Genomic DNA, 23738 nt, shown 5'->3' with positions numbered 1-23738 from the left:
TCAAGAGCCCCTCACCAGTATTAAGGCAAACTAATTCTAATTCAAATTAAAATTTATTTATTTTTTGCAGGTAGTACATCGAGATTATGTTTTTACAATAATGGGTTGCAGTGCAAAGAGCCTCTATTATGCCTAGGCATTATGGGCCGACTTAATTTAATGGCTTACTGACTACTTAACACTAAAGAAATTTATCGTAGTTGTACAGAAGTTCTGTAAATTATAAGTGAATCTAATATATAAAAACAAGGATATATTCATATGTTCAAAAATGCTTTTTATGAAACATTATTCAAGAGTAGTTTCCAGTAGTTAACAGTAGTTAACAGTAGTTTACAGAATGAGACTGCTACAATTTGGTGAAGGCTAATACTGCTTTTGGTAGGTATGTATACTTCTATGTGGTAATTTGTCAATATATGAACTTGATCGACTACTCTTGAAGTTTTAAGATTTGGGTAATTGGTAGATTTATTGCTAATGTTAAATATTGAGTATTGAGTATTTAGTCTGGAGTTTACCTCGAGAGAGTTCCGGAGGTCAACGCCCCCGCCGCCCGGTCTGTGACCAGGCCTCATGGTGGATCAGGGCCTGATCAACTAGGCTGTTACTGCTGGCTGCACGCAATCCAACGTACGAGCCACAGCCCGGCTGGTCAGGTACCGACATTAGGTGCTTGTCCAGTGCCAGCTTGAAGACAGCCAGGAGTCTATTGGTAATCCCCCTTATGTATGTTGGGAGGCATTTGAACAGTCTTGGGCCCCTGACAATCTTATTGTGTTGTCTCTTAACGTGCTAGTGACACCCCTGCTTTTCATTGGGGGGATGTTGCATCGTCTGCCGAGTCTTTTGCTTTCGTAGAGAGTGATTTTCGTGTGCAAATTTGGTACTAGTCCCTCTAAGATTTTCCAGGTGTATATAATCGTGTATCTCTCCCGCCTGCGTTCCAGGGAGTACAGTTTTAGGATTATTATTATTATAATCAAGGGGGAAGCGCTAAACCCGGAGGATTATACAGCGCCTGGGGGGCGATGTGGAAGGCATTCAGGCTTAATTCGGGGAACTGGAGCACAGATCCAATTCCCTAAATCAAGAGCCCCTCGCCAACATCAAGGAACCTTCCTTGAGGGGACAGTTTTAGGAACTTCAAGTGCTCCCAGTAATTGAGGTGTTTTATCTCCGTTATGCGCGCCGTGAAGGTTCTCTGGACATTTTCTAGGTCAGCAATTTCACCTGCCTTGAAAGGTGCTGTTAGTGTGCAGCAATATTCCAGCCTAGATAGAACAAGCAACCTGAAGAGTGTCATCATGGGTTTGGCACCCCTAGTTTTGAAGGTTCTCATTATCCATCCTGTCATTTTTCTAACAGACGCGATTGATACAATGTTATGGTCCTTGAAGGTGAGATCCTCCGACATGATCACTCCCAGGTCTTTGACGTTAGTTTCTCGCTCTGTTGTGTGGCTGGAATTTGTTTTATACTCTGATGAAGTTTTAATTTCCTCATGTTTACCATATTGGAGTAATTGAAGTTTCTCATCGTTGAACTTCATATTGTTTTCTGCAGCCCATTGAAAGATTTGGTTGATGTCCGCCTGGAGCCTTGCAGTGTCTGCAATGGAAGACACTGTCATGCAGATTCGGGTGTCATCTGCAAAGGAAGACACGGTGCTGTGGCTGACATCCTTGTCTGTCAGATATGAGGATGAGAAACAAGATGGGAGCGAGTACTGTGCCTTGTGGAACAGAGCTTTTCACAGTAGCCGCCTCAGACTTTACTCTGTTGACTACTACTCTTTGTGTTCTGTTTGTGAGGTAATTACAGATCCATCTACCAACTTTTCCTGTTATTCCTTTAGCACGCATTTTGTGCGCTATTACGCCATGGTCACACTTGTCGAAGGCTTTTGCAGTCTGTATATATTACATCTGCATTCTTTATGTCTTCTAGTGTATGTAGGACCTTGTCATAGTGATCCAGTAGTTGGGATAGACAGGAGCGACCTGCTTTAAACCCTTGTTGCCCTGTGTTGTGTAATTGATGGGTATCAAGATGGGTGGCGACCTTGCTTCTTAGGACCCTTTCAAAGATTTTTATGATATGGGATGTTAGCGCTATCGGTCTGTAGTTTTTTGCTATTGCTTTACTGCCACTTTTGTGGAGTGGGGCTATGTCTGTTGTTTTTAGCAACTGTGGGACGACCCCAGTGTCCATACTCCCTCTCCAGAGGATGTTAAAAGCACGTGATAGGGGCTTTTTGCAGTTCTTGATGAACACGGAGTTCCATGAGTCTGGCCCTGGGGCAGAGTGCATGGGCATGTCATTTATCGCCTGTTCGAAGTCATTTGGCGTCAGGATAACATCAAATATTGCTGGCAGCTCCTACAGTGACGAACGGTCAGACCTCAACCCTTATTTACAGCCTGAAGGTTTATAGATCACTGTATTTAGCTTTTCTAGAATTTTTCCGTCTCCACCACAACAAATGCTATGTTATCACTATAGTTGGCTGGTGAAGATTACTGGAGGAAAGTCGATTTTGCTGGAGTAATATTTGCTTTTCGTTGTGTATATTGCGACCGCTGCTAACTACAGGTTATATGAATTTCCACTGTATACGTCTAATATTTCAAAAATGAAGAAAAAACTAATGATGGTCACTCCACTCCAGTAAGTACCATTATATTACTGGTTATTTGCTACTACAACACTGTGGAAAGGTTTCTGGAGGATAAATGGTCTTATTGTTGTAAACCTTCACTAATATCGTATTTTTACAAAACTGTTCACTTTTCGTATTTCCTCAAGATTTTGCAACTTAACGTAATTTAAAAGGAAAATTTCCCCCACTGGTATCACTAAGTATATGCGAGGTACACTAGCAGGCTAGGAAGATTATATGCGAGGTATACTAGCAGGCTAGGAAGATTATATGCGAGGTACACTAGCAGGCTAGGAAGATTATATGCGAGGTACATTAGCAGGCTAGGAAGATTATATGCGAGGTACACTAGCAGGCTAGGAAGATTATATGCGAGGTACACTAGCAGGCTAGGAAGATTATATGCGAGGTACACTAGCAGGCTAGGAAGATTACGTGCGAGGTACACTAGCAGGCTAGGAAGATTATATGCGAGGTACACTAGCAGGCTAGGAAGATTACGTGCGAGGTACACTAGCAGGCTAGGAAGATTACATGCGAGGTACACTAGCAGGCTAGGAAGATTATATGCGAGGTACACTAGCAGGCTAGGAAGATTACGTGCGAGGTACACTAGCAGGCTAGGAAGATTATATGCGAGGTACACTAGCAGGCTAGGAAGATTACGTGCGAGGTACACTAGCAGGCTAGGAAGATTATATGCGAGGTACACTAGCAGGCTAGGAAGATTACGTGCGAGGTACACTAGCAGGCTAGGAAGATTATATGCGAGGTACACTAGCAGGCTAGGAAGATTACGTGCGAGGTACACTAGCAGGCTAGGAAGATTATATGCGAGGTACACTAGCAGGCTAGGAAGATTACGTGCGAGGTACACTAGCAGGCTAGGAAGATTATATGCGAGGTACACTAGCAGGCTAGGAAGATTACGTGCGAGGTACACTAGCAGGCTAGGAAGATTATATGCGAGGTACACTAGCAGGCTAGGAAGATTACGTGCGAGGTACACTAGCAGGCTAGGAAGATTATATGCGAGGTACACTAGCAGGCTAGGAAGATTATATGCGAGGTACACTAGCAGGCTAGGAAGATTACGTGCGAGGTACACTAGCAGGCTAGGAAGATTATATGCGAGGTACACTAGCAGGCTAGGAAGATTACGTGCGAGGTACACTAGCAGGCTAGGAAGATTACGTGCGAGGTACACTAGCAGGCCAGGAAGATTATTAAAACAGCTGACCTGTGTGGTAGGTTTCTGGCGACTGCTGGCACCTGCCTCTTTAAGCCTATCACTTCAGTTACAGTTACACCTGTTTTAAATGACACTTTAGCATTTATTATCTATATACTACAGTGCCACTGTGGGATACACTATAACACTATGTGGTTTATTTCACATGTGTCTTATTCATCATTCTGATACTCTAGTGTTGTACATACATATCTATCATTCTGGAAACTATACACGCTAATGCAGTAAAAAATTGTTCAATTTTTTTTTAATCTATTCCGGGTGTATAGTTACCAAATAAGAATTTGTTTATGGAGGCTGTTGGGAGGTGTTGTTGGCACTACGAGGATCCAGATCCTAGTGTTGCAAGAGAGCAGCTGCCAGCTGCTGCTGGTGCCGGGGAAAACAGTAACGCATGTGTTCCACCAACAGGTCCATGTTGCCATCTAGTTCACTCTCCATCTGTGACTCTGCATAACCTTCCTGTGGATTCACCATCTGTGGATTCTTCAACTGTGGATTCACCATCTGTGGATTCTCGAACTGCATGGCAACCATCTCCGTCTCGTCCAAGCTGTCCACAAGATTTATTAGAATGTTAACATATTTGTCAATTTTAAGGGGGGGGGGGTGCGTTGATCTGGGTCAAAAACAAACTCTTGATTCGAGGAACTGGAGCTCCCTCCTTTTTCTTGGATCAAACTTATTACCTCCTAGTCCCTGCCAAATGAGCATTGTCCCCTGAATAATAATAATAATAATAATAATAATAATAATAATACCACTACTACTACTGCAATTACACTAATACTATTACACTACAACTACTGCTACCATTACACCAATACTATTGTTACTATTACACTACTACTACTACTAATAATAATAAAGGTGTGTATGTGCATTGTAGGAATGCCTATGAATGCAAGGGCTGCATACACATAAGCAACGACTGTAATTCCTACTAAGAACAGCTACCCACACCAACGGCAGATGCATCTTAGGACCCACGTTCAGTCCTAGGCGAGGTATTATATATCGATAAGTCTCAGAACAGCTTCCCACGTTTACCTAGCAAAAAATAGGTACCTGTGAGAGAGTCGACTGTTGTGGGTCACAGCAGAAGAACGCCCTGAGGACCCCAATGGGAATAATCCATATTGCTTGGTTTTCTCGGGTTTTGACTAGTCAGAATAGATATTTTTCTTCTCGAGGGCGGTGTCAACGGAACCTGAAATTCCATCAGCCCTAACAATATAAATAGTAATAGTTATAATAATATTGTTTCAAGACTAGTCCCCCAGCCCCATGTTCCAACCAGATTGTTACCACCAAGTTCCTCCTACATAAACCTGGAAGAGAAGAAGCAACAGCTGATTCTGCTATTATTATTTTAATACTACAAGCAGTATTCACCTGACGATGAACACACGACGGTAGTTCCTGACAAGGTCTTGCTGCTGTAGTCGCTTCAGAGTCGCTGTCAATAAACTGGTGTGGAATCTATCGCCTGGAGGAACTCCGTCCACCACTGAAAACATTGTCAATATGAGGAACGTTCCAACTAGAGGGTTAGCTAGTTTAGTATTTTTATTTTACACCCAATGCCCACTGGGAAAAAGTCTGAAGGCAATAAAGCAGAACCAGTTGTAAATGCTGGTTGCAGCACCAGCTGTTACAGCTGGTGCTGCAACGTTTTGTCTTCACTTCTGTGTTCTGAATCAGTTTTCGCGGCTTTATAATTAAAAAATATGTATTTGCATGCAATCTCTTTCTCAAATTATTCATATATACTCAGCGCTGCAGATCCTCTGAGCTCCATACTCAGCGCTGCAATCCTCTGAGCTCCATACTCAGGGATATAGATCCTTGGAACTCTACACTTAGGGCTACAAATCCTCTGAATTCTAATCAAGACACACTCGTAGCTAACTCCTTAGTAGTTAAATAATAGTATACCTAAAACAAAAAATATTCGAATTATTAATCTCAGAGCATTAAAAACCCCAGACAGCCCCAGGAAGGCCAGCAGTGTGCCTTACTGCTACTGAAATCCTAATGTCCTTCTCCAGGCACACTAATTTTAATATTTAAAGGGGCAAAAGTGTAAGCCAGTGGAAGGCCTCGGTTAGATGACCAAAAGTTCCAGTGGTGGGTCATCATATGACCAAGACACACGTCTAGAAACAACCTACAACATACAACTAGCTTCTAGTAATCGTTTCATTGTTAGACAAACAGGGGGGACAGTAAATGTTAGGGGGGACTTGCGTCCGCCTTGCCCTGGAAACGTTTCGCCAGTCAGTGGCTTCTTCAGTCCAAGACCCAATATACCTTGGTCTCCACGGCCCTCAACCACAGCCTTCTGGATAGTGTTGAGGGCAGGAGACATCACCAGTACCACCCTGACGGAGACGCTGCTGCTGGACAGCATCGTCAGCAGCCACTGATACGGGTCCACTGTTCGCTCCACCGTCTCGTTGGTATTATACAAGTTGTGAACCTGCAAGAAACTATGTGTTTGATAAAAATAATATTTATACTGCTCAAATTTGTTACCTTCAGCTTTCTCTTAATTATTACTATTATTTTATTAGCAGTACTAGTAGTACTAATATTATTACTAGTTCTAGCTGTAGTAGTAGTAGTAGTACAGATAGCAATCATAATATAGTTAAAAGAATCTAAACCCATTAGTTGCAGCACAAATTATAGCAACAATATATTTCATGTCTTTGACAATGACAGCAAATTTTTGACAAAGGGGCAACTCTCCCCACTATTTATCCAGAAATTGGGTTGCTGGGTTTTTAGTAAGGTACTTGGGCGGTTATAACCTCCCCACCAGAGCAAGGTGACCAAGCAGCCCAGGGGCTTAAACTGAGAGAATTTCTGAAAGGAAATATTAGTTCATGTACGACTGACACAATCAACAATGTTCTTCAAAATAAGCTATTTTTAATAATAATAATAATAATAATAATCTTTATTTCTACAAGTACATGTACAATGTATACAGACTAGAGCTGACATCAATAACATAATACTATATAGATCATCATTATTATTATAATCATGAGGGAGTGCTAAACCCGTAGGGATTATACAGTACCTGTACGGGGAGGGATGGAAGGTATTCAGGCTTAATTCAGGAAACTGGAGCACAGATCCGATTCCCTAGATCAAGAGCCCCTCACCAGCGTCAAGGAACCTTCCTTGAGAGGATTACTGTATAGAAAGCCCCTGTTATGCAGAGCATTTCGGACAAATTAAGTTAATTTTGTCCCCAGAATGTGACCCACACCAGTCGACTAACACCCAGGTACCTAGTTTTACTGATGGGTGAACACTGGACAGCAGGTGACTTATGGAAACACGTCCTAATGTTTTCCAGCCATACCGGGATATCGACCCCCGGACCACAGTGTATGAGCTGAGTGCGCTAGCGACCGAGCTACGGGTCACTGTGTACCATTCCTGCTACGAGACCAGGCCTGGTTCTCAGTGGTCAGGTGTATGCAGTATCAACGTATCGGTGTCCCGTAGCTCGATTGCTAGCACACTCAGCTCATACACTGAGGTCCGTTTACCTGGAGAGACTTCAGGGGGTCAACGCCCCCGCGGCCCGGTCTGTGACCAGGCCTCATGGTGGATCAGGGCCTGATCAACCAGGCTGTTACTGCTGGCTGCACGCAATCCAACGTACGAGCCACAGCCCGGCTGTTCAGATACCGACATTAGGTGCTTGTCCAGTGCCTGCTTGAAGACAGCCAGGGGTCTATTGGTAATCCCCCTTATGTATGCTGGGAGGCAGTTGAACAGTTGAACAGTGGTTCAATCCCCAGTATGGGTGGAAACATTAGTACGTGTTTCTTTAAGACACTTGCTGTCACTGTTCACCTAGCAGTAGATAGGTACCTGGGTGTTAGTCGACTAGTGTGGGTCGCACCCTGGGGACAAAACTGACCTTATGTGTCCGAAATTCTCTGCATAACAAGGGGCTTTCCATATGATAGTATTTTATTGACGCCAGTTACGTTCTGTATAAGTTGCATCATATACAGTACTTGTATAAATGAAGATTATTATTATTATTATTATTATTATTATTATTATTATTATTATTATTATTATTATTATAAATCATGCTAGTGTAATGTTAATTAATTTGTTTACAAATCCATCGCATTTGCATTACGTAATTTCCACTGTTTGCTAGAGAAGCTGCTGCCTTTATATGATTTAATGTTTATGTTGCACACTGTGAAACTAATGAAACTTAAGCTTCAGAAACCCTAATCCCGGAGGGGCTCCCAGAAACAACTTTAGTCCACACTACTTAAAAATTTGGGTCTACTGCATGAGAAGGGGTTGTTAAGGGGCACCTATAGCAGTTCAAGCTTCAGGGCCCCAAAAATGTAGGTTCACCACTGGTTGCACACGAAATTTTGAGCGGCTTGGCTAATGACGCAATGGTATTACGTATGAGGTACAGCTAACCAGGTGACAGGGAAACCTACTTGGTGTTACAGGTGGTGAGGGAACCTACCTGGTGTTACAGGTGGTGAGGGAACCTACCTGGTGCTACAGGTGGTGTGACGGAGCCTACCTGGTGTTACAGGTGGTGAGGGAGCCTACCTGGTGCTACAGGTGGTGTGACGGAGCCTATCTGGTGTTACAGGTGGTGAGGGAGCCTACCTGGTGTTACAGGTGGTGTGAGAGAGCCTACCTAGTGCTACAGGTGGAGGAACCTACCTGACATCTCAGGTGGTCAGTGAGCCAGGTGGTAAGAAGTGTCAGTTGGAGGTCGGAGACATCATGGGCATACACCAACATTACAGGTAGTTGCTGCACCACCAGCTGCAAGTGGTGCTCCATCGACTGTTTCTTTTCTTCCCACTGATGACAAGGTTCTGATGGAAAGAAGTTGGTATTAAGATCCCTTGTACGAAATTTTATCAAGTTCATGGAAAATGCTACGAAAAAAACAATAAAATTATGGGTTGAAACAACACGAGTATAATATCGTATTTATTTACTCGTAAAAAAGATATTAATGATTCTAATGACTTGGCATAAAACAAGAAAATTGTTACGTACAAATCAATGGTTTTACAAAAAATATTGAGTCATGCTGCATAAAATTCAGTATTGACTGCAACCTGTGCACAAGTCCAGGAATTTAGCTTCTGGGTACAATCAATATTTATTTCTTTGAAATGTTTAAACTACTTTGAAAACCCCATTCCTGACCTCACCTGACTTGATTTAATCAAGTCTTTAGGTCATGTGCAGTCCTTCTGATATACAAATTACCACTGCGAATTTCCTGCGCTGTGTTCTTTAGGAAGGGGATTTAAGGATCAAGGTTGATGAAGAAGAGTTGAGAGATATCTCGCAAGCACCCTGACGACCAGAACTACTTGACATTCTCCAGTCAAAGAGAAGGTTGGGTAGAATTTTAAGGTTCGTAGCGTAATGGTCAAAGTAGCAGTTCTCGCCCGAGATCACTGGCTGAATCTCCTGAGCACCATACAAAGTTTCAACTTACTGGTACTAGATGGTGTTGCCTTGTACCTGAGGTACCAAGCTGCTAACAACACGCCCTGTATTGCTGCCAGGCCCACTGCAACCACGACCGCCCAGTATATCCAAGAAAACCTGTAGAAGTACAATAGGTCAATGGGAATCCCCGTGTTTCAGTGAATATCCTGTAGATTGCCTGCACACTTCTCACGTTAAATGTTACTCAACACATTATAAACAACGCCAGCAGAGCACCTGAGTATTTATATCCTGTTCTGAACACTAATGATGATGATAATAATAATAATAATTCTAGGTAGTAGGTTGGTAGACAGCAACCACCCAGGAAGGTACTACCGTCCTGCCAAATGAGTGTAAAACGGAAGCCTGTAATTGTTTTACACGATGGTAGGATTGCTGGTATCTTTTTTTTCTGTCTCATACACCTGCAAGATTTCAGGTACGTCTTGCTACTTCTACTTACACTTAGGTCACACTACACATACATGTACAAGCATATATATACATCCCTATGGGTTTTCTTCTATTTTCTTTCTAGTTCTTGTTCTTGTTTATTTCCTCTTACCTCCATGGGAAAGTGGAACGGAATTCTTCCTCCGTAAGCCATGGGTGTTGTAAGAGGTGACTAAAATGCCGAGAGCAAGGGGCTAATAACCCCTTCTCCTGTATATATTACTAAATGTAAAAGGAGAAACTTTTGTTTTTCCTTTTGGGCCACCCCGCCTCGGTGGGATACGGCCGGTGTGTTGAAATAATAATAATAATAATAATAATAATAATAATAATAATAATAATAATAATATCTTTATTTACTACAAGTACATGTACATGACATACAGTCCTAGCTGACATCAATGACATACTACTATACAGAAAGCTGCTTGTTATGCTGAGCATTTCGGGCAAATTAGGTCAGTTTTGTCCCAGGATGCGACCCACACCAGTCCACTAACACCCAGATACCCATTTTACACTGATGGGTGAACAGGGACAGCAGGAGTCTTATGGAAACACGGAAACAAGGAAGCCTGGACACGGACCGGACCGCAGGGGCGTTGACCCCGGAACACCCAGCAGGTTGGTAAGATACACCAGCAATGGTGTATAATATAATAGTAAAATTAGCGCCAACAAAGATCTGTGATAACCGGAACCTTCCTCTCAGCAGGGCATGCAAATGATGGAAGTTTGAAGCTGATAAGAAGAGGCATTCTTAAGTTATCGTTCAAAGACCAAGAAGTACAGAAAAAACTTCACAAGAGGTAACTTCTCTTGTGGGATAACTGACCCTTCAGGTGGCGGCAGTGGTGTTGTTGATGGTGTTGGTGATGGCGTGTAACACTCGCTGGGGAAGTGCATGTCACTTACTTGCAATGTACACTGTGGTATGCTGCTCACAGGTTGTAGCTGTGATAAGAGAGGAGAGGGGTGAGGGTGAGTGGTTGTTAGTGGTGAGTGGTTGTTAGTAGTGAACGATTGTTGGTGAATGTTAGTAGTGAATGATTGTTGGTGAATGTTAGTGGTGAGTGGTTGTTAGTGGTGCGTCCTTCAGCCTAGATGAGGGAGTGATTACCTGATCTTCCACTGTCTGTTATATATATTTTTCTACAATTTTCACGTTATATCCATGTAATGAATTAATAAAGCCACTGGATGGCGAAACATCTACAAGTAAACATACCCAGGTGTTACACAAATGTCTTAATTCATCATCTTGTCGGTAATGAATACCACTGAAATACAGTATAAGAATTCCTAAAAGCCTATGAAATACTTCTACTGAAGCCTACTGCCCACCCAACACACTAACCCGAAAGAAGTAGCAGCAGTTGAGGTCGAAGTGCCCTTGGTGGCCCAAGTGCGTGGAATTACCAACGTTATCCACATTGTAACTAGGACATTCGTCTGATGGCCAAGTGGCTTTAGGCTGACAGCGGATGACTGTCAAGGTCCAAGTCTTCACCCATGGCTCCGACGTGATTCTCATCTCCAAAGATTTGTGGCTGATTAAAAAAATGTGAATCAAAGTAGTATTTTGCATTATACAGCACCCCCCCCCCCCCCAATTTTCTCACATAATTCAAAATAATGAAATCAACTATGGAAGGATTTAAAAAAAAAGTTACCATATAATTAAATAAAATATTGTGCAGTAACACAGAAAAAAAAGAGGCTAGACATATGCTATGTATGAAGGAAAATGAGAAGCCTCAGGACACCAGGGTCAGGGTGTCCCTTCACAAAAATTAAGGTAATCAAGTTCGATCCGAGGGAGGAGAGAGGTAGCCTCAGTTTTTTAGATCAAGAGACCCTTTGCTAACATTATGATAACTTTAAATATATGTATATATATAACACACACACACACAAATAAAAACATACACAAAACACAAATAAAACATACAAAAAGACACAAACAAAACACAAAAACATACAAACAAAAATACATAAAACACACAAAAACAAAAAAAACACACAAACGAAACAAACACACATACACTGCAGATGGAACAATGGGACAACTCAGAGCAACAAAAAGAAAAGGGGAACCCCACTCACTTGAACGTATAGAAGTAAATCTTGACTTTGGGTTTTGTTCCAGAGGTGTTGAAAGGTGGTGAGAGGACATTACCCAGCTGGAGTCTCTTACAACCATCATTAATGGGACACATCAAATCCACCAGCTGTAAGGACGTAAAGAACAAAAAAGGCATAATGTCGTGACTGGAACAATACACAAACACACACACGCACACACGCACGCACACACACACACACACACACACACACACACACACACACACACACACACACACACACACACACACACACACACCCACACACATATATATATATATATATATATATATATATATATATATATATATATATATATATATATATATACATTTTATATATATATATATATATATATACATATTATATATATATATATATATATATATATATATATATATATATATATATGCAATAAGATCACAGTAAACAGGTGATTTTAAAATATGCAAAACAACCACTGTGAAAGAGTAGTGAAATTCCAAGCGCTTTCGTGACTACTCACATTGTCAAGGAGTAGTCACGAAAACACTTTGAACTTCACTACTCTTTCACAGTGGTTGTTTTGCATATATATATATATATATATATATATATATATATATATATATATATATATATATATATATATATATATATATATATATATATATATATATATATATATACATATATATATGTATATATATATATATTATCTATACATATATATATGTATATATATATATATATTATATATACCTATATATATGTCTATATATATATTATATATATCTATATATATATATATATATCTATCTATATATATATATATATATATATATATATATATATATATATATATATATATATATATACACACAATTCTAGCCCTGAAGTATTAAACACAGGTGCAACATCTGGGTATCTTCATTTGTAGACGTCAGTTCCAATACAGGAAAAACGGTGGAAGATGAGGGGGTTTGAAGTAATCAGTCCCTGGCTGGTGAAACGTTTCCAGAATAAAGATTCCAAAAATGTTGCGAAAGTGTTTCAATTATTAGCAAGTTTATCTTAATAATACAGTCTTAAGATGTGAGTTTACGTATATACGTAACCGCGGCTAGTTTTTTTTTTTTTCGTAAACAAAACACCTCTAAACAGCTGTGCTCTGTCCTCTTTTTCTTCTCTCGTAGCAGAGTTGTAGAACCTGCGGCTCACAACCTAAAGAACCTGGGGTAAAATCCCGGGGCGAGGAGGGACAAACTAGGTCACATAAAAAAAGGTCATAAAAAAAAGGCCACAGAGTAACCTAACCTGCATGTTTTTGTTTTATTGCTTTACTTTGCTTAAGAAAATGAATAAAAGGTGATTTTTTTACGTATATGTAAAAAAAATAAATTGTTGTAATTTTTTGTTTCATTAATTGTTTATAGCATTTAAATAAAATGTGACCCTTTTTTCCAGTGGCATTTTCCCCCCCTAGCCAAAATAGTGACTTATTTTCTGTGACTTTTCCTGACTTAATTTTCCTGGATCTGAGTAACACTGCTCTTGACAGAGCTCCTGGACAGCGAAACGTTGCCACAATAAAAACGTCACACTAGTTACATCCGTGTCCAATTACTTGACATTTTATGGGTAATTCTACCGTTATTACTGACACTGCCTCTGGTTTTCTTGTTTTATCAAGCCTGCGGGGGTTACTAAGCCCAGTGAAGGTAGGAGAGGACATGAAAGAAACCATATTACCTCCGTGGTGCTATACACCTCTAAGAGTTTCTCATCAGTGTCGCAGCTGACGACGTGAAAGGTCCATAAGTGTGAGGTGCCTGTGAGCAGAATTAGACATGTCTTTCAATGAACGAACAAGAGAGTCATCTTCAAGATATGATACATCTTCAAAAGAATATAATACATCTTCGAAAGACTATGATACATATTTAAGTGAGAGAAGTATAACAAAGATGTATATGCAAATGAAGGGCTAATTAGCGAGTGTAACTTACCTAGAGAGCACTGCTGATCCAGATGAATCTCATACCTGACGCTAATATTTAACTGTTCCACACTGATATTTCTCACGCAAGACTCTGGTCCTGTCAAACATTATTATTATTATTATTAGTAAGTAGTAATAGTAGTAGTAGTATCATTATTATTATTGTTATCATCATCATTATTATAATTATAAGTAGTAGTATCATCATTATTATTATTATTTCAGTCTAAATATTTGAAGGTCGCGTTCCAGGCTCTCAGTTTGGGACTAAGGGGCCTCCTATTTGTTGGCATTTAAGGATTTTTTCAGTCAGGGGCCCCCTGATGCGTTGCACCTTCTCCCGTGCACGCCTCTAGGGGCCGCACTCCTGGTGCCCTGCACCCCTAGCGCGCATACTCAGGGCCAGACCATATCCTTCCTGTGTTGTGTCGTAAAACAGGACGCGGTGATGACGGAAAGGGAAAAAAAACTTTATCGTATACATGCCTCAGTTATATTTCAGAGAACTGGCATATGCCCTCTTCCTAAGATTATATGAATGCTGTATCCTGAGCTCTTGAGATCCAGAATCATAAAAAATAACACTATTACTCATGGGTGGGAGCGCTAAACCCTTAGGGATCAAGCAGTTACTGGGTAAATGGGAGATAAGTCGTAAAAGACTTCTATCTTAAGATAAACTTGAACTATCCAGCCATGAGTTTTTGAACACACTCAAGAAGTGTGTGTACTCGCCTATTTGTACTGTGATTGCAGTGGTCGATTCACAGCTCCTGGTCCCCGTCTCTTCGCTGGTCGCTACTAGGTTCATGTGTGTTCCATTTTAAGTGTGTTCTAGGTAAAGACATTTTTTCAAGGTATTAGGGCAAGTTTCACCACGCATCAAGGTTTTTAAAATAATTTCCTATATGTCAAAATCTTGTGGAGCGGTAATGAACTTTTCCAAGTGTTTTGGAGTATGGAGTTAGTTAGTTTTAGTTTAATATGTTTATTATGCACCCCATACCCATCCTGTGGGCGGTAGTCAAAAGATTACAGAGGTACATAATGGGTCCAGGGACTGGGCCTCAAAGTTTTGATAGCTGAGCAAGTTACAGAGGTAATGAATTCACAATTTACAAAGGTAATGAACTCACAATTTACAAAGGTAATGAACTCCAGGTAGGTCTAGTCAAAATCATGACAAGTTACAAAGGTATTTACAGATTACAGAGGTACATAATGGGTCCAGGGACTGGGTCTCAAAGTTTTGATGGCTGAACTAGGCACAAGGTAATGAACTCACAAGTTACAAAGGTAATGAATACTGTAAGAATGGTTACTTACGTTTATACATGGCTACAATCATGAACAAATTTTAGAGTAATGAGTAATTCACACTTCCACACCCGGTCACAACTGTAGTGAGTTATTGGTGCAAATATTGATTGTCGAGTCACACACTCATACACACTCATACACACGCACACACACACACACACACACACACACACACACACACACACACACACACACACACACACACACACACACACACACACACACACACACACACACACACACACACACACACACACACACACACACTCATACACATACACACAAACACACAAACACACACACACACACACACACACAGGAGCTTAGACTCGACCCCTGCAATCTCAACTAGGTGAGTGCACACACATACACACACACACACACAAACACAAACACACACACAAACACACACAAACACACACACAAACACACATTATTATTATTATAATCAAGGGGGAGCGCTAAACCCGGAGGATTATACAGCGCCTGGGGAGAGGATGTGGAAGGCATTCAGGCTTAATTCGGGGAACTGGAGCACAGATCCAATTCCCTAAATCAAGAGCCCCTCACCAACATCAAGGAACCTTCCTTGAGGGGCACACACACACAAACACACACACACACACACATGCACACATGTGGTAATGCTTTATTTACAGCTAGCAAAGTCAGGGTATTTCTCCAGAATGGTCTGTAATATACCACTGTGGATAAAATACTTAGCCATTTCTTGAACACTTCTGAGTGAGTTGTTTCTAAATTCATTAATTTTATCGCACTCCAGTACATAATGACGCAGGGTGTGACAATAGTCCATCTGGCAAAGTTTACATTTCGTTTGGTCTACATCTGGTGGTGGTGATTTAACCTGCCAAAGATACTTGCAACCCAGCCGGAGCCGGGCGGTAGTGACATCCAAGAGTCTGCTTATTTTGTTGGATGCACCATAGACATGTGGCTCCTCCTGCATGATAGAATGATGATAGATGGACTCACTGGTGTCAATCTCCCTGAGTCTTAAGTCCATAAAATTCAGTTGAAGTTCTTTTCGTATTATTGTTCTCAAACTACTACCTGACAAGCCAAGATTGTAATCTACTCCCTCTTTGAAAGCATACAGCTTAGCCAATTTATCAGTTCTATCATGCATCTGAAGACCAATGTGAGGTGGAATCCACAGCATGTGCACTCTGACTCCACTGTCCACAATCCTACCATACCTGTGTCTGGCTTCTGACACAAGCATGCCACAATTTATGCTTAATGAGTTGAGAGCATTTATGGATGACAGAGAATCAGTTACAATTAAACTGTCAATCTTTGATACATAGATGCATTTCAGTGCAAGGAGTATGGCAAACAGTTCTGTCTGAAGGGTAGAGGCCCAATTATTGATGCGTGCTCCAATTTCTTTAAGAGAGCCATCACTCTGTACGACAACAGCAGCACTACCAGCTGCACCAGTGGATTGGTGAACAGAACCATCAGCGTAAATAATTTGCGAGAGTGTGTGCAAAGAGTGTTATGTGATGACCATTTCTTCAGGTATAAGCAGTTTTGGATGCGGTCTTCTGAATAGTCTTCAGGATAGAGTCTTCAGAATAGTCTTCAGGATATAGTCTTCAGGATAAAATCTTCACGATACAGTCTTCAGGGATACAGTCTTCAGAGATACAGTCTTCAGTGATACAGTCTTCAGGGATACAGTCTTCAGGGATACAGTCTTCAGGGATGCAGTCTTCAGGGATACAGTCTTAGCTACTGTCCCACTGTACGTGCATTATTTTGTCAATAATATAAAAAAGATAAGAGAATTTTCTTCAAAAAACACAGCGCCCCTCCACTGTGCAAGATGCAACTGCAACAAGCAGAAACTGTGGGAAATGAGGGAGAAACGAGGGGAAAGCTTTATACGGAATATTAACCCTGAAGAGCAAATTAAACCCAGTATAACCCAGGCAAGCCAAGCAATGTGGCTTATTTCAGATGAGGGTCTGATGCCTTTCCTTTCTACGTGGTTCACAACACCCAACTAATTCCTACTTGTGTATCTGCTGATAGGTGAACAAGGGCTACAGGCTGGTTTAATTTCTTTATTATGCACCCCATGCCCTTCCCGTGGGCGGGAGTAAAAAGATCATCGAGGCACATAATGGATCCAGGCACCGGACCGCCGAGTTTTGGCATGTAAACAAGTTACACTGGTAACGAATTACTGGAACAATACATAAATAACCCGCACACAAAAGGGAGAAGCTTACGACGACGTTTCGGTCTGAGTTGGACCGAGACGTCGTCGTCAGCCTCTCTCTCAGCTACGTGCGGGTTATTTATGTATTAACTATTATCATGTTTATATCTGGTTACAATATTAGGGCACCTGTCAGTACGTCTCGCCCTGCCCGTGACTGAATTTGAGTGTGAACCAAAAAAAATCTATCAAGCTTCGTGTATCTAATGTTATCAACCGTTCTGACTGCGTTCTCAGACAAGTGAACCAACTTTTGCTTTGCCACTGAGATTGCACCAGTGATCCGTCTTTGTTCTTGGATGCAATGCAGTGGAATTTTCTAATAATTTTTATACCTCTCGCGTTTTAAAATTTCCTTACATAAATTTTCTAAACATGACACACATTCAGACTTCGTAATTAACCGTACAGCCAGATTGTACGAATTTGCAACTTGTATCGGGGCCCAGCTGCTGGACCCATTTTTCCTGAAATATTTCTAAAATGTCGCCCAAAGGATGAGTATGGGGTGCATAATGCAACTCTCAAACAAAATAAATTCGTTGCTAAATGGAACCTCTGGAAATGTAGACGTGTGCATCTGTGTTCGTGCAATCATAAAAGACAGGAAGCCTCATCCTCATTCCTTCGTTTCGTCTGTTAAGAAGCGATTGTTTTTTTTTTTTATTAATAGCAGCAACAGATGTAATTTTGTTAATCTAATACTCATTCATTTACTCTCTCTCTCTCTCTCTCTCTCTCTCTTTCTCTCGCTCTCTCTCTCTCCCTCTCTCTCCATCCCTCCTACCTAGATTAAGGACTGACGAAAAGAATGAGCATTCTGCTTTCCTATCCTTGGCTCATATATCCAGTTAATTCAAGATAGTCCTTAATCTAAACAAAAGTAGATAGTTCTCACGGGATATCCTCGACGTGGACTTCCAAGTCCTCTGCCATTTTTCTCGTGTGTTCTCTTTCTCTTGCATGTTATTGCTGTATAGCCCTTGTGGCTTAGCGCTTCTTTTTGGTTATAATAATAATAATAATTGCGTGTTATTAGGAACGCTGAGCCTGTTACTGGCTATGTAAAAATAAAATAATATTCACGCTCTCCTATGGGTTAAGGAATTATACTGGAGCAAAGAAACACAGGAAGACCTTAAAGCCATAAATGAAATTAGAAAAAAAAATTCTTTTGCTAAATTTAGAGCAAAAACTACATCCAGTGCTCGGCCTTTGCTTAAACGAGAGGGGATTATACAAATGACAGCAAAGAAATAAGTGAGATACTGAAGTCTCAATATGACTGCGTTTAATGAGCCGTTAATCTAAGGGTCGACAATCTAAATTATTTTTTATGACTGAGACTCAAAATATGGTTAATTAAAAAATTTCTGATATAATCTTAACGCCACAGGATTTTGAAAAAGCAATAAACGACATGCCCATGCACTCTGCCCCAGTCCCAGACTCGTGGAACTCCGTGTTCATCAAGAACTGCAAGAAGCCCTTCACGTGCCTTAAATATTCTGTAGAAAGGGAGCATAGACATAGGGGTCGTCCCACAGCCACTAAAAACAACTGATTTAGCCCCACTTCACAAAGTAGGCAGTAAATCAATTGCAAAGAATTACAGATCGATAGCACTAACGTCCCGTCATAAAATATTTGAAAGGGTTCTAAGAAGCAAGATCACCCACTTGAATTCCAATCAGTTGCACAACCCAGGCCAGCATGGGTTTAGAACGGGTCGCTCCAGCTTCTCTCAACTACAGGACCACTATGACATGGTTTTGTGAAACAGGTACTGCCCCAGTCCCACCCTAAGGGGTCGACAGAGTACCAGCCCATCCCATATTGTCTCTATTCCAATAGGCTGTTATAGCGGGAAAAACTCAATGGGAAATAATACGAGATAGTTAAAACAAAGTATTGGTTCTGATAAGTACTGACTCTTACGGTAGCTTGGTCTGAAAACTTAGCAGTAGGCACCTTATCAGGGGCTTGACTCTCCAGAAAAAGGTTAAGTCACTATATATAAATTTCACAATTTAATTGCACAAGGACGCTATATACATAGCTCAAGGGGCATATGAAATATACCCAGATAAAACAACTTACAATGTAATAAACACCCAGACATTACAGGGAAATCTGCAATTGGACACCAGCAATTGGACACGCTCTCGCTTCACACGGTGAGGGCCTGGGTTCGATTCCCAGCCAGAGTAGAAACATTGGACGTGTTTCTTTCCACCTGTTGTCTATGTTCCCCATCAGTAAAATGGGTACCTGGGTGTTAGTCGACTGGTGTGGGTCGCATCCTGGGACACTGGCCTAAGGAGGCCTGGTCACAGACCGGGCCGCGGGGGCGTTGACCCCCGGAACTCTCTCCAGGTAAACTAGGAGCAATTAAGTCATTCACAAATGTTAGTGATCATAGGTAAAAATTATGGCTCTCACTTCACAGATTTTCCAAGGAGCTCCCTTACTGTATCTGAGTACTTCCCTTGACCCAGTTGTCCTATATGGTCCTTCTTCAGGCTAGAACAGAGACCAGATTTCTAGATTTACAGGCTGTATGACCCTAGTGGGTTCAGCGCTTCTTTTTTATTATAATAATAATATAGATTTACAGGTCGTGCATGATCCTCCAGGAACAGTGCTATCAATACTTAAGTAAATTTCTATCACATCTTCAGCCTGCCGGGTTTGGTTGACTAGTAATTTCCTGGCATATCTTCAGGGGCCCCGCGACCTGGTCATGGACAGGGCTGTGGGGACGATGACCCTCCAGTTTTGTTTTTTACTCACCTTCAGGAAAGATGTGGGTGGCCAGGACGAGGCGAACAGCAACGAGTAGAGTACTGATGACACAATAGTTGTAGTGGGACCACATTCTAAAATATCTCTGTAAATAATTAAGGATCACTTATGAATAGTATGTTAGGTTAGGTTAAGCTTGTCAGGAAACAGAGCAAAATTATTACTGGTGCGGATCTTAAGTCATACCATGTCCAGTCACTACAGTTCTTGGTCATGTGACCAAGACCTTCCACTGGCATACCCCATCCGCCAAGTTAAGAATTAAAAGATATCAGTAGATAAACCCTTCAACTGCAAATGTACACGCGAAGTAACCAAGATCCCGGGAATCTATTCAAGTTTCCAGTAAAAATGTGCTAGTTTTGGTATTCCGCCTTAGCGTCCACACTGCTCCACTCACCTTTTTTACATTTTAAAGTAACATTACACGAAGAATATGACTGAGTATATGAAATTAATCTCATGTGTAATTTTAGTACAGGATTACTAGAAAATAAATTATGTAATAAGCTGAGACTAGGCTGCTGGGATTATTATTATTATTATTATTATTATTATTATTATTATTATTATTATTATTAGTAGTAGTAGTAGTAGTAGTAGTAGTAGTAGTAGTAGTGGAAGTAGTAGCAGCAGTAGTAGTAGCAGTACTAGTAGTAGCAGTACTAGTAGTAGCAGTACTAGTAGTAGCAGTACTAGTAGTAGCAGTACTAGTAGTAGCAGTACTAGTAGTAGCAGTACTAGTAGTAGCAGTACTAGTAGTAGCAGTACTAGTAGTAGCAGTACTAGTAGTAGCAGTACTAGCAGCAGCAGTACTAGCAGTAGCAGTACTAGCAGTAGCAGTACTAGCAGTAGCAGTACTAGCAGTAGCAGTACTAGCAGTAGCAGTACTAGCAGTACTAGCAGTAGCAGTACTAGCAGTAGCAGTACTAGCAGTAGCAGTACTAGCAGTAGCAGTACTAGCAGTACTAGCAGTAGCAGTACTAGCAGTACTAGCAGTAGCAGTACTAGCAGTAGCAGCAGTACTAGTAGTAGCAGTACTAGTAGTAGCAGTACTAGTAGTAGCAGTACTAGTAATAGCAGTACTAGTAGTAGCAGTACTAGTAGCAGCAGTACTAGTAATAGCAGTACTAGTAGTAGCAGTACTAGTAGTAGCAGTACTAGTAGTAGCAGTACTAGTAATAGCAGTGCTAGTAGTAGCAGTACTAGTAGTAGCAGTACTAGTAGTAGCAGTACTAGTAGTAGCTGTACAAGCAGTAGTAACAAACTAGCACTGCCAGAGGAGGAGGAGGTTGCATTAGAAGGAAAAGTTTCATTACTCTCTCTGTCGTTCACTATAACTGGACTTACGTCAGCATAATTTATGTAACGTTAAATAATGCTTCACTGTCAAGTTTTTGTCACTAAATTTATTATGTAAAGAAATCATTAATATTGATTCTGATTTAATACATTTGTGAATACAGTAGTTTACTGCTACTGTAACTTGCTCAGCTAGCAATGTTGTGTCCCAGTTCCTGGACCCATTTTGTACCTCTATCTTGTGACTACCACCCACAACATGAGTATGTGGTGACTACCACCCACATGAGTATGTGGTGACTACCACCCACATGAGTATGTGGTGACTACCATCCACATGAGTATGTGGTGACTACCACCCACATGAGTATGTGGTGACTACCACCCACATGAGTATGTGGTGACTACCACCCACATGAGTATGTGGTGACTACCACCCACATGAGTATGTGGTGACTACCACCCACAACATGAGTATGTGGTGACTACCACCTACATGAGTATGTGGTGACTACCACCCACAACATGAGTATGTGGTGACTACCACCCACAGCATGAGTATGTGGTGACTACCACCCACAGCATGAGTATGTGGTGACTACCACCCACAGCATGAGTATGTGGTGACTTCCACTCACAGCATGAGTATGTGGTGACTACCACCCACGGCATGAGTATGTGGTGACTACCACCCCCAGCATGAGTATGTGGTGACTACCACCCACAGCATGAGTATGTGGTGACTTCCACCCACAGCATGAGTATGTGGTGACTTCCACCCACAGCATGAGTATGTGGTGACTACCACCCACAGCATGAGTATGTGGTGACTACCACCCACAGCATGAGTATGTGGTGACTACCACCCACAGCATGAGTATGTGGTGACTTCCACCCACAGCATGAGTATGTGGTGACTTCCACCCACAGCATGAGTATGTGGTGACTTCCACCCACAGCATGAGTATGTGGTGACTTCCACCCACAGCATGAGTATGTGGTGACTTCCACCCACAGCATGAGTATGTGGTGACTACCACCCACAGCATGAGTATGTGGTGACTACCACCCACAGCATGAGTATGTGGTGACTACCACCCACAGCATGAGTATGTGGTGACTACCACCCACAGCATGAGTATGTGGTGACTACCACCCACAGCATGAGTATGTGGTGACTACCACCCACAGCATGAGTATGTGGTGACTTCCACCCACAGCATGAGTATGTGGTGACTTCCACCCACAGCATGAGTATGTGGTGACTTCCACCCACACCATTGGTAACGGGTGAATAATAAAGACATTAAACTTAACTAATCTTAAATGTCTTACGAACATCAAGGAATCTAAAGCTAATGAATATTTACAATATTAATGGCTAGTAAGTTTATTCAGATATAGGTACATATATAATTATATAAATTATCATACATATCAGCACATGTGTAGTTTACCTAGGATAACCCAAATCGATAGGCTATATTTCTATTAGTAAATAATTCATCTATACATACCTTCCTTCTTTCTTATATATAACATAGAGAATTAGCCTCGTTGCTGTGAAACTACGAGAGCTGCAGCACTCCACCCACTGCCGTAGTCAACAGACAACTGAGCTCTTGTGGAGTTGTGTGGTTAATATCACTTATCAACGCAGGGGTCGACCTTGTGGCATCAGGCGCCAGCACTCAGAAATCCTACGCATCGCCTCTAGATGTTACATAGTAGCCTCTAGCTGTTATATAGTAGCCTCTGGCTGGTACATAGTAGCCTCTAGCTGTTACATAGTGGCCTCTGGCTGGTACATAGTAGCCTCTGGCTGGTACATAGTAGCCTCTGGCTGGTACATAGTAGCCTCTGGCTGGTACATAGTAGCCTCTGGCTGGTACATAGTAGCCTCTGGCTGGTACATAGTAGCCTCTGGCTGGTACATAGTAGCCTCTGGCTGGTACATAGCAGCCTCTGGCTGGTACATAGTAGCCTCTGGCTGGTACATAGTAGCCTCTGGCTGGTACATAGTAGCCTCTGGCTGGTACATAGTAGCCTCTGGCTGGTACAT

General features: G+C 41.4%; 1 protein-coding gene across 2 annotated transcripts; it reads right to left on the bottom strand.

Annotated features, from left to right (window-relative positions):
* Positions 1–40: 40 nt before the first annotated feature.
* Positions 41–23298, bottom strand: LOC128692375 (uncharacterized). Of its 2 annotated transcripts, XM_070096449.1 has the most exons (12): positions 23194–23298; positions 20363–20459; positions 14006–14095; positions 13749–13828; positions 12000–12124; positions 11251–11443; positions 10729–10847; positions 9445–9554; positions 8649–8806; positions 6228–6396; positions 5310–5424; positions 41–4467 (listed from the first exon to the last, which is right to left on the bottom strand). In XM_070096449.1, exons 2-12 carry the CDS (start codon positions 20445–20447, stop codon positions 4251–4253), a joined length of 1461 nt encoding a protein of 486 aa, XP_069952550.1. In that variant the 5' UTR covers positions 20448–20459; positions 23194–23298; the 3' UTR covers positions 41–4250. The 2 variants fall into 2 exon arrangements, with proteins under 2 accessions (XP_069952550.1, XP_069952552.1); XM_070096451.1 differs by lacking the exon at positions 20363–20459 and having other exon boundaries at positions 23194–23279.
* Positions 23299–23738: the final 440 nt, after the last annotated feature.

Source organism: Cherax quadricarinatus, chromosome 53 (assembly GCF_038502225.1).
Source record: "Cherax quadricarinatus isolate ZL_2023a chromosome 53, ASM3850222v1, whole genome shotgun sequence".
NCBI classification, from domain to species: Eukaryota; Metazoa; Arthropoda; class Malacostraca; order Decapoda; family Parastacidae; genus Cherax; species Cherax quadricarinatus.
This window is presented reverse-complemented; position numbering and strand designations above follow the sequence as displayed.

Bases quoted from the DNA above. Each gene is read 5' to 3' on its own strand.
- LOC128692375 (XM_070096449.1), bottom strand. From the start codon at position 20,447: ATGTGGTCCCACTACAACTATTGTGTCATCAGTACTCTACTCGTTGCT. The intron at 12,125-13,748 runs GTAATATGGTTT...ACGTCCTTACAG, and splicing joins AGGTGTATAGCACCACGGAG to CTGGTGGATTTGATGTGTCC. The intron at 10,848-11,250 runs GTTAGTGTGTTG...CTCTTATCACAG, and splicing joins ACTGCTGCTACTTCTTTCGG to CTACAACCTGTGAGCAGCAT.